The sequence below is a fragment of the Dipodomys merriami genome, unplaced genomic scaffold (genome assembly GCF_024711535.1).
Source record: "Dipodomys merriami isolate MVZ:Mamm:240054 unplaced genomic scaffold, mDipMer1.0.p SCAF_31, whole genome shotgun sequence".
Taxonomy (NCBI): domain Eukaryota; kingdom Metazoa; phylum Chordata; class Mammalia; order Rodentia; family Heteromyidae; genus Dipodomys; species Dipodomys merriami.
In genome coordinates, this window is record NW_027204604.1 from 9,417,368 (window position 1) to 9,429,196 (window position 11,829).

Below are 11,829 nucleotides of genomic sequence, written 5' to 3' on the forward strand. Positions count from 1 at the left end.
GGCTATTGTTAAAAAACAGAAAAAGCAAGCAGACACTTGCGCTCATGTGGAACAATGCCTTACATATACTAAGTGTCTACAAATTAGCTATGTCACATCAATCCCATGCAGTAATATAATCCCCATTTTACAGATTAAAAAAAACAAAACAGGTTGATGATGGCATTTGTCCAGAATAGTAAAGGTCAAAGTCAAGATTTTCATTCATGGTGGGCACTGAAGGCTCAGGCCTAAAATCCTAGCTGCTCAGGAGGCTGAGATCTGAGGATCCTGGTTCAAAGCCAAGCATAGGCAGGAAAGGCCATGAGACTCTTGTCTACAAGTAACCAACGGAGAGCCCGAAATGGAGGTCTAGCTCAAGTGGCAGAGTGCCAGTCCTGAACTCAAAAGCTGGAAGAGGAAGCCCAGGCTTTGAGTTTCAGCCCCAGTACCCCCACACATATAAAAAAGATTTTCATGTCTCTAGAGAACAAAGCTCATTATTTCTTTCTACTATGCTTCTGAGCACAAGATGCCATTACTGGGAAAGAGGAAAGCAGGGTGGGTGCATCGTTAGGGCTATAACATCGGTTATGCCTGTATTCGGGTCTTAATTATGTTAGCTATAAACTCTTGCACAAGTTATTTACCAGCTCTGGACCAGCCATCACTAAGAGTAATAAAACTACCTACCTCATAGGACCGTGAGGATCAAATAACATAAAGCATGTGAGATTCCCAGTGCAAAGCCTGACTCTAGGTATTTAAGAAGTGACAATGGTTATTTAATTTATAGTATTTCTCATTATCCTCAGGGGACAACACCCTAGGCTCCTAGTAGATGACTGAAAACGGAAGATATCTGGAGTTGTCCCTCACTTATCAATGGCAGTCAAGGGGCCCTGACCTTCCCAAGGATGCCCAAATTCACAGATGTTCAAATCCCTTACATAAAACAATGGCGTATTTGAATATAACCCACACAGTGGGTTTCAATCACCAGTGTGCTTTCAGTCACTTCTAGATTGCTTATGATATAAAATGCAAGGAAAATACGACGTAAGCCCCTGTGATATTGTATTGTTTAGGGAATGCTGACAAGATCAGCAACTGTACATGTTCAGTACAGATGCAAGTATTTTCAAATATTTTTGATCCATGTTTAAATCCACAAATACAGAACCTTCAGATACAGAGAGCTGCCTGTGTGCTGGTTTTCCCTACATACATTTCTATATACAAACATACATACATACATACATTCATGCAAACAAACAACATGCATGAAGCTGAACTTATGTATTAGGCATAGTAAGAGATAAGCAACAATCAGCATTGACAAAAGAGAACAATTTTGGGCAATATACTGTAATAAAAGTGATTTAAAACTTAGAAATTCTTTATTTCTGGAATTTTCCATTTAATATTTTCAGACAGTGGCTGATCACTGTTAAGTGGACTTGTAGAAAGTGTGAGTAAGGGTAAGGGTAGAAACTCTTATAATCAGAAGGGACCACTGTATCTGTTCCTTAAGAGTCTGTCCCTTGACAACCCCACATCTGTGAAGTTTTCCCTCAACCTTCAATCTTCTGTGACCTCTCTTATCTGTTACTCCCAAGATCAGAAGAAGAAAAAAAAAAGCAAGAAAGCTGAGTATTTCAAAGCAAGGAGAGAATCCAGAGGCCAGCTCAGAACTCTGTTCCTGAGCATCCAGTGACGCTGTCTACTGATGGCCTGGAAAGAAGGCTTTCACTTAATAGCTACACACAAAGACAAAGAGTGCACCCAACAGCAGCCTGAACTCTAGGGCTGACAAACTGCAAAGTGGGAGGCCCATAAAAGAAAGTTCACACTTTCTCTCCCTGGGAAGGCCCTGGGCTGCAGTCTGCACAAATGTGTTCTTAACCCTTATCACAGAGCCTCGTGCCCGCTGAAGCTGCTGTTGTAATCTAGACCCCTGATGCAAGAGTATGGGAACCAGGGGAGAGAAATGGGTGCAGAGGAGACAGTGCTCAAGCCAGTGAGCTGAGAGCAGAGAGAGCCAAGACCTCTCAGTCCATCCCAGCCCTTAACTGGGAGGCAGTCATGGAATCTGGAATATGTATAAATTGAGAGAGAGAGCAGTGGGGGAGGGGAAGGGGGGGAGAAAGGAATTTGCAGGAGAAAAAAAGAGCCAGGTTCTTGTGTGTATCTTCCTCCAACAAGGAACTCTGCATGAACTACAAGATTCAAGCTCACTCTCAACAGATATTGTACAAAGAAAATTTTATTTGTAAGAATGCATATTGACCAGACAAGATTCCAAAGCTAGAAGACACACAGGTAGAGGACTGGGGAATTGGGCTGAAGTGCTCAGTAACTATAACACGGGCTTATAATCTCAACTCAGGACATCTTGTTCCAGAATCGGCAGTAAATAACCGTTAGCTCATTTTTAAATGTCTCCGAGCATTGGCAGTGAGTGACTATGTCCTTAATTTAATTTTTTTTAAATGACTAAACCCAGGAGTCATTCTTCCAAGATCTGGAGGACTTCTTTACTATATCAAATACATTTCCTGCAGTCAGGTCATAAATATATTCCATAAATTTTGTTTTTAAGACTCATATTGAAGTATAAAAATAAATAGAAGTTCAATAGCAAAAATAAATAAATCTTAATGAATAAATATATCCAACAGTAGAAAAGCTCTTCTTAAAGAAGTCTTATAAAATGATGGTATGTGTTAAGATTTGAGACACTTATGGACAACCGCATTGAGAAAACAAATAATAAATAAATAGTAAACACTGTAACCAGCACTACATCACATAGTAAAAGATGACGGTGTGGGGGTCATGTCTCCATGGTGCCCAGGATTCTTAGCCAGGAGGATTCTCAGGAGCGGCATCACTTTCTTCCTACGCTGACTCCTCCATCCATCGAAGAAGGATGTCCAGTTCTCCCAGAGCCTTCACTGTTGCCGCCTGAGGCTCAAGCTGAAAGAGATACCCCTGCATGGTTAGCAGCTCACGATGAGGAAGGAAGGAAGGAGAGAAGGAAGGAATGGGAGGAGGTGAAAGAAAAAAAGGGAGGAAAAGGAGGAAGGAAGGGAGGAAAGAAGAAGGAAGAAATGAAGAAGGAGGGGAAGAGGTGAGGGAGAGGAGGAGGGAGTAGGGGAAGGGAGGAAGAAGAAAGGAGGGGAGGGGAGAAAAAGAAGGGAGAGGAAGAGGAGGGAGGAAGGGTGGGAGGAGGAGGAAGGAGGGTAAAGAGGAGGGGAGAGGGGAGGAGTTGAGAGGAAGGAGGAGGAGGGAGGAGGGGGAGGGAGGAAGAAGAAAAGAGGGAGAAGGAGGAAAAAGGGAGAGGAAGAGGAGGGAGGAGGAGGAGGAGAGAGAAGGGGAGAAGAGGAAGAGGAGGAGGAGGAGGAGGAGGAGAAGGAGGAGGAGGAGGAGGAGGAGGAGGAGGAGGAGGAGGAGGAGGAGGAGGAGGAGGAGGAGGAGGAGGAGGAGGAGGAGGAATTAGTCACCGAGGCGTAGTCCAAAGGAGAGGTATCAAGGTGAAAAACAGCATGGCATGAGTGTGAGTAATATTTTGAGTGTGTGACTTTTAAAGGCATTCCTAAGTGTGTGTGTGTGTGTGTGTGTGTGTGTGTGTGTGTGTGTGTGTGTGTGTGTGTTGGAAAACTGTTATCTCCTGTTGGTGCATCTGGGGGATCCAGATATTTCTGGAGTGACTTGGTAGAGATCTGGCCATTCCCCTTCCATCCCCACCACCATCATGTAGAGAAATCTCATCTTGGGGGATGCTCCCTAGACTAAAGCAAAGGATGAGCCACATGACCTCAGAAAAGTGTTGGCCTGAGGGCTATAGGCTTTCAACCAGCTTAAGTATCCTTCCATTCATCAAAGATCTTCATTCTTTTTTTTTTTATTGTGAAAATACTGTACAGAGGGGTTACAATTACATGGGCAAGATAATGAGTACATTTCTTATCAAGCATTGTAGCCTCCTCCTCCTTTGTTTCCCCTTTCCAGCCCTTCCCATCCTCTCCCCACCCCACCCCCACCTAATCCTCCCCGCCTCCCCCCCCAACGTTTTCAATATAACAACTTGTCATTCTAAAAGCACACCCATCCCCACCAATGCCAAAAATGACATACCTCTTCAAAGTGACTCAGAATCCGGTTGTATTTCGCGATTGCTTCCTCTTCACACTGGCATGTCATGTGGGCATGCTGAGAAAGACATTAAGAATGACAGATTTTATTATCAGTTCTGAGTTCCTGCCCTTGTGTTACCTGCAATCCTGTAAATATTCAGGCCTGTAGGAAAGCCCTTTTAGAACTCATCATCAGGGATTATTACACTAATCACCAGCTAGAACAGGAAGCCAGATTCTCAGCCTCAAATATGGAGCTCATTGCTTCCTTCTAGAAAGAGACAGAGCTGAGGAAAGCCTCATCTTGCCTCAGCTCTGGCCTGGGAGCTGTGTTCTTGCGCATACTGAGCCCTCATGGGAAGAGAAAGCAATTCCTAGGTCCTATTCTGATCATGTTCTGAGATCAACTCTAACAGCTTAGTGACCAGATGTACAGGATGCACTAGGAGGCTATCGAATACCCTGATAAGAAATAAGTATAATTTCATAGCTAATAAGAGTTACCATGAGTATCACAAATACATCTATTTCTTTCTTTTTTTCTTTTTTTTTGGGTCCGGTCGTGGGGCCTGAACTCTGGGCCTGGGCACTGTCCCTCAGCTCTTTAGCTCAAGACTAGCGCTCTACCACTTGAGCCACAGCGCCACTTCCAGCTTTTTTCTTTTTGCTTATGTGGTGCTGAGGAATCGAACCCAGGGCCTTGAGCATGCAAGGCAAGCGCTCTACCACTGAGCCACCTTCCCAGCCCAAATATTTCTATTTCTTGAAAGCCTGCCAAGTACTTTTTGCATAGAGCAGCAACTCAAAGGTCATCAAAACTGAGTTTTTGCAAATAATTATATGGTTCAAAATAGGGAGAATAATTTTTAGATTCAGTTTCTCCATCTCTTAAAAGGAGCTGGGTTGCTCAGTCACCAAAACTGTGGTGAGTGGATGGGTCCTGTTACTCACACAAAGCTGGAGATCCTTCTTGATGATGAGAAAGGAATTGGCAAGACTGCTGAGCTTCCGGAGGGTGGGGTGGTCAGTGGTCTGGTAGTTATTGAACACCCTGTTCAGATAGAAGCTCAGTAAATGGTGGAGGAGGCAGCACTTCTCTGAGGCCTGCAAAGAAGACAAAACTTGTTGGTGGGAGGGTCACGAGGGCAGAGACCAAAACAGAGTGTAGAGAGGAACTCCGGCTTCATATGGTCATCTTAGAGCTCATATGAGCCAAGCACATACCTTTGTGTCTTGCAAAGATTCAGTGCTCCTTAAGATTCTGATGTTAATGTTGTCATCTTTGGCTTGCTAAACATAAAGGAAGAAAAAGACAGATCAGTGGTTGCTGCCAGGATCAAAGATAGCACACACATCTTCCTGATAGGGCCCAGTGGGATATATCTTTTTCTAAAACTTTTTTTTTTTTTTTGTCAGTCATGGGGCTTGAACTCTGGGCCTGAGTGCTGTCCCTCAGCTCTTCAGCTCAAGGCTAGCACACTACCACTTGAGCCACAACTCCACTTTTTGGTTTTCCGGTGGTTCATTGGAGATAAGTGGCTCATCAACTTTCCTGACCAGGCTGGCTTTGAACCGTGATCCTCAGATCTCAGCCTCCTGAATTGCTCAGGTCACAGGCGTGAGCTGCCAGCACCCTGCCCAAAACATTTTTTTAAATGATCAAGTACAGATATATCTTGGGAAGGCATTATTCTGGGAAGGAGATCCAGCCTTCCTCCTTTCTCGAGCACACTGCCAGGACTGTCTGAGGGAAGAGAGACAAAGGAGGAAAGAAAACAGGCAGCCAGGAGCGATGGACACCTGCCTTCACGTACCACACTGTCCCGGATCTCAGAAAATCCATGCTGTATTTCCTGGAGGTTTATAGTGACCACACAGCTTCCCAAGTGGAGCGTCTTCAGCCCATTGGAAGGTCTTCCAACAACAAGAAGCACAGCAGAGAGCAGACCGAAGAGAAGAACAGTACCTTTCATCTTACGCCTGGAATCTGGAGACCAGGAGCTGGGAGTTAAAAGAAAAAGATGGTAGACACTGCATTCCTCTTCAAATCCATTATCACCATGTGTCCTGCCTCTGGTATCCACTGGAGGCCGGAAGGGGAAGGGCCTTTTCTGCTCCAGTACTGTGTAAGTCCCATTCACAGAACTTATTAAGAAAAGCTCCTGGGCCTCTCCCCCAGAAGAAGCTTCTAGGTGCAAGTTTGGGTTGGTACACAGGGCCTGGCTCCTTTGTTCTGTCCCTGTCTCCTCTCCCATCATTGCCTGGTAGGCAGGGTCTGAAGCAACAGCACCTCCAGGGAGTCCACGTAGGATGCTATATCAGAAGTGTCAAAACTTGGGAGTAACTGACATAGGTAGCCCTTCCCTTCCTGAATGTCACTGCAGTTCACCTCTCTAGTTCTCTGAGGCCCACAGGGCAACTGGGGAAAACAGTCTCACAGAAGCTCTGATTGTGCCACCCAAAACACTTGAGAGAAAATTGCTTGGATTTTTATGGTCACCCTTAGGGCAAAGGAGTCTAGTTCTTTCTGGTGTTTGTTTGAGATCAGAGCAGTTGTTCGAGAAGAACATACTCACCTGAGACCTGAAGGCAAGTACAAAGTCAACGATTTCCTAACAATCCTACCGCCAGAGAAAGGCAAGATCTGATGGGCAACTGCAACCTTGCATTTTTTTTTCCTGAACAACCTGGGTTCCACCATGCCCTTCGCAGGAAGAGTAGTCAGGCACTCGAATAGCGAGTGCTTTACTGGCCCTGAAACTCAGGCCCCAGGGCCAAGTGATCCCAAAGAAAGGTTGCAAAACAGCTCATGACTTCTTTGGGTGGAGGTTGCACACTATGCAACCCATTTCTCGTGTCTGTCAAGATTGAAGAAAAAATGAAATAGACTAGGGTTCAAGTAATGTGAGGGAAGTTTGCAATAGCAGTAGGGAGCAACATTTTAGGGGATACCCAACCTCAAGGTACAAACCACTTTAATTCGATATTAAAATGAATGAAAAAATCCATAGCAAACAAGATGTTAAAATCTTAAATAAAAATAGAATCCAACATTGCCATGTAGAGCTATTGTGACAAAAGGAAAAAATATAGACTGCTACACATGTGTTTTCATATGCTTTTAAATAGTTAAGTGTGGGCTGGGAAGGTGGCTCAGTGGTAGAGCGCTTGCCTTGCATGCATGAGGCCCTGGGTTCAATTCCTCAGCACCACATAAGCAAAAAGAAAAAAGCCAGAAGTGGTGCTCTGGCTCCAGTGGTAGAGTGCTAGCCTTGAGCTGAAGAGCTGAGGGACAGTGCCCAGGTCCCCCCCCCCAAAATAGTTAACTGTTTTTTTCAAAAGGATATGGCAAAGCCAGTATATTACGTAGCCTGTAATCCTAGCTACTTGGGAGGCTGAGCCTAGAAGGATCATGTTTAAAGACCAACTAGAGCAACATCAAGGACAAAAAGGTTGTAAAACCCATCTCAACCAATAGCCTGGCAGAGTGGTACATCCCAGGGATGCAAGAAACAAAAAAATAGGAGGATTGCAGTCAAGGCTGCACAGAGCAAAAAGTTAGAACCTATCTCAAACTCAACCAGAGGGGTGGGGTGGGGACAGACTGGAGAAATGCCTCAAATAGGCTCACCTAGCAAGCACATAGCCCTGACTTCAAACTCCAACACAAGAAAGATCTCATGAAAATACTGTGAGTTTTCTTTCCTTAAAATACTAATAAAAATAAAACTATAATTAACTTTGTTGGGGGCATAAATCAAATATCTAAAATTAAAGTAATGTTGGAAGTTGTAATGAATATATATATATATATATATATATATATATATATAATTTGGGCATACATATGTGTGTATGTCTATACATCTTGGTTCAGGGCTTGGCATAGCAGTAGTAATCATTACTATGTACTGGAAATATGCCAGACATTTTTTTTTAATTCATGGCCATCTCAGATCCTACCAAATGTAAGAAAGGGAATAAACGAGACAAATCCAATCAGAGTTGACAGTGGATTTAGGAGATGAGACCCCTGGATAAGAAATCCTTGTTCTGGGCTGGGAAGGTGGCCCCCCCAAAAAAAGAAATCCTTGTTCTGTATGTTTATTTTATCTGTTGTTCCAGTTTGTCCAGGGCTGAAGGGGATGTCCACCACCCAGTAACTTAAAGAACTGGATAGCAGATGCAGGCAAACCCAAATTAATTCACCACTCTCTATCTGTGTCCATTTGGATAAGTCAACTCACCTCTCTATAATTTCATTTTCTTAGCCTAAAAATGGCATTAATCCATCTTTCCCCCGAGACTTACCTTGTATTCTCATAAAACACAGTTCATACACCTAGCATACAGAGAAAGATTGATTCATTTCTTCCCAACACTCTTCATCTTTTGAGCTAGTCTCATTATAGCCCAGGCTGGCCTCAAACATGCAATCCTCCTGCCTCAGCCTCCAAAGGAGAACCCACATGGCACTGGTGATCAGTTCACATTAGATTAGTGTTAGTTGCCTTCTTACTTACAGTCAATCTATCATAAATTCAAAAAGTGGATCAGCATTTACTGAGTATTAATTGTCTTAAAAATTATAGTCGATTCTGAGGTACAAATAGAGACATAGCAATTCCTTTTTCTGTAAGCGATTACATCCTCATGGCTTTGGACTTGGCTCTGGGTATTTGATGAAGGAGATCTCAGCTGATTTTGAATGATAGGGGAAGCCCTCTTTCTTACCTGAGCTCAGGAAGGTTTCTGGCCTCTGATCTCCCAGTAATCTGTCTCAAGTGAAGAGGCTTCTGTCTTGTATATGTAAGGCACGTGAAGGAAGTGCGCTAGCCCAGGTGAAGGCTGGAACTCCCTCGGAATTTCTCTGGTAGCCCAGCACTTCCTCCAGGGCTAAGGCACCTGACTGTGCTTTATATGGCTCTGATACTTCCCTGCTCCAAGAAATACTGCCCAACGGGTTTGATAACTGGTTATAGTAGTAGGTAAAGGATGTAATTCTCTTAGGCTCCGCCTTTCTACTGAGTAAATGGCTGTTAGGGCCAAAGAGATCCCAGTTATGCAAATGAAAGAGAATGCCCTTTCTCTATCCTCTAAATTCAGTATTTGCCAAATACCTTCCAACACGGTGGACTCATTCCTGCTGTTGCTTCTGCTCCTCCCACTACTGCTCTCCAGCAAGGCAAATAGGGGTGTTTCCCTCTATTCATCATTAAAGATGAATATACTTCTCCTGAGTGATCCTGGCCTATTTTCTTTTAAATAGCAGTACTTGAGTTTGAACTCCTGGCTACCTTCTTGCTAGGCAAGAACACATTGCCACTTAAGCATGTCTCCAACCCAGTGAATGAGTACTAGTAAGTGTGATCAATGTAAAATGGGCAATGTAGTCTGACAAGAAGATTTTTAGTAAATCTAGGTTAGTTTTATTTATGTGCAATCATGACTTACAAAATCATATGTCCAAAACAGACATAGAGAGAGAGAGAATAAAAAAATGTCTTCCCAGGGATTAAATGTATGACCTCACACTTTCCAGGCAGGTACGCCGCTACTTGCATCATACTTCCAGCCTCTAATATGATGTTAATTATTTTGAAGGTAAAAAATTCACTTTATGCCTAGGCTGCCCTGGTCTGTGATTCTCCTACCTGCACTTCCTCATGCCACTGGGGATGACTGGTGCCCACCACCACTCCCAAATGTTGACTGAGATGGAGGCCTGTGTTGGCCTCAATCCTTAACCGCCCTATGTCTGCCTCCCAAGTAGTCTAGGATTAAAGGCTTTAGCTATCATACTCAAAGCACTGTATTAAGTCCATTGACTAGATTCTACTTCACAGATCACATAAACACTATACTCATCTGTCCTGTTGAACATTCCCTGACATACCTTCTCTCCCCTCGCCTCCTATTTCTCAAGGTATAGTTGATCCTTCCCACATTTCCACCTTTGCTTCTACCGGTGTGGGTATGTATGTATATATACATATATGTATATGTATGTGTATACACACATATATGTATATACATATGCATTTTATACTCAGCCCAGCAGAAAAAACACAACTTTTTGTTACATATATGTATCTCCTTCTAGCCTGAGAGCTCTTTTTACATTTGCTCTGCTAATATGTGATGATCACTGGATGAACACATAGATTTACAATTGTTTCTTCTTTATGTTGTGTCCTAAAGCATGAGCTTCGTGATTTAACTTATGAGAGGACCAGGAGCTCTTGGCCACAGTGACATGTCCATGAAGCTGGAATTCTATTCCCATAGCAGGAGTGCTTCCAAATCAATAGAGTTGGAAATGACTTTCAGTCCACCTGGTCCCAATTTCCCCATTTCATAAATGGGGAAGCTATAGTTCAAAAAGGTTAAGTAACTTGCTCTAAGGTCACTAGGCTGGTAAAAAGTAAACTCAGAAGTTGAACCCAATGTGTGTTCATTCCACCCCAGGTGTGTTCACGCAACCCATTGTGAATTATTCCTACATAGTAAATAGCTTTCTTCATTAATGAGACTGGGAGAGAAGCTTTTTCTACCTCACAATTCTAGTCAAAGGAAAGAGACTGTGTTAGACATTGCATGGTTTTAGCAGTCTAGATCACAAGGATTGAGAGCTAGGAGACCCACTTCTAACACTCACTTTCCCATCAACTCTCAAGTGACTGCAACTGATCCAAACTAGATCTTAAACCTTTTGGGTATTGAGTATTCATCAACAAAATGTGATGACTCCTACCTAGTCGGGCTGGCTCATTGATTTGGCAACAGCAATGTTTATATAAACCTCTAGGCACAAAAGATGATTTTTATCACTCCTATGTTTGATGAGATAGATTGTAAATGGCATTGACATCAATGAGCACTTGCTAAACACCTACTAGGTTCAGAACAGTAGGCTAATGTTGTTGGGATTACAACCCCTAATTCCTGATGGCTTTGTTGAAGGGATTAGGGTTGGGCTTAAAGATCCACCAAGACTGTTAGTCCTGCTGAGTACATAGGAGGAAAATGCCAAGATGCCCAGAAGGAGCACCTATGGCACAGAAGAGATTCTGGGCTGAGCTTTGAAGCATGGGCACAATTGAAGTGGACAAAGATGCTGGAGAGTGCGGTTGGACAAAGGGCATTTGGGGTGGAAATGAGCTAAGGAGTCCCATGTTCTTGAGGACTGGAAGATGGATGTATTTGACTGGAGCTGGGTTGTGTGCAGAGGCGCAGTACAAGATCAAGTTGGAAATAAAATCATACCATCAATGACAAAAGAGATCACGCCAAGGAGTTCTCTTCTGAGAAGTGTGGGTGTTAGCTGGGGTGAAGTCATTCTGTGAGGGCCGGCATTCTAGCCACCAAAGTTCAGCCTGGTTGTCTGCATCTCCAGGTAGCCCCTCCTCCCACTGGCAATGTGTCCCTCCTCTTCTTTCAGGCTCCCTCCCTCTAAATACCAGTCTCTAGATGAAGGGCAGCTGCTGCTCTGTCCTGATGGAGGCAGCCTACCATTCTTTCTGGCTTTAAACTTTTCCTCCCTTCTCAGCCTTGCATGGTGTGCTTTATCCAGCCAAAACATCTAACAGTGGGAAAATAAATGAAATCATTTCTTAAGTCCCTTTCCATTGGACCTACTTGATTCTGTAATGTGTTGCTTTCACTCTGAGGCAATAGGAAGCCCTTGAAGGATCTTATAGAAAGGGAGAGC

At 43.6% G+C, this 11,829-nt stretch overlaps 1 protein-coding gene across 1 annotated transcript; it reads right to left on the minus strand.

The window, feature by feature from the left end:
* Positions 1-2,880: 2,880 nt before the first annotated feature.
* Positions 2,881-6,091, minus strand: Il20 (interleukin 20). The gene is made up of 5 exons (XM_070041425.1): positions 5,933-6,091; positions 5,343-5,408; positions 5,070-5,222; positions 4,120-4,194; positions 2,881-2,958 (listed from the first exon to the last, which is right to left on the minus strand). Exons 1-5 carry the CDS (start codon positions 6,089-6,091, stop codon positions 2,881-2,883), a joined length of 531 nt encoding a protein of 176 aa, XP_069897526.1.
* Between the last annotated feature and the right edge of the window lie 5,738 nt (positions 6,092-11,829).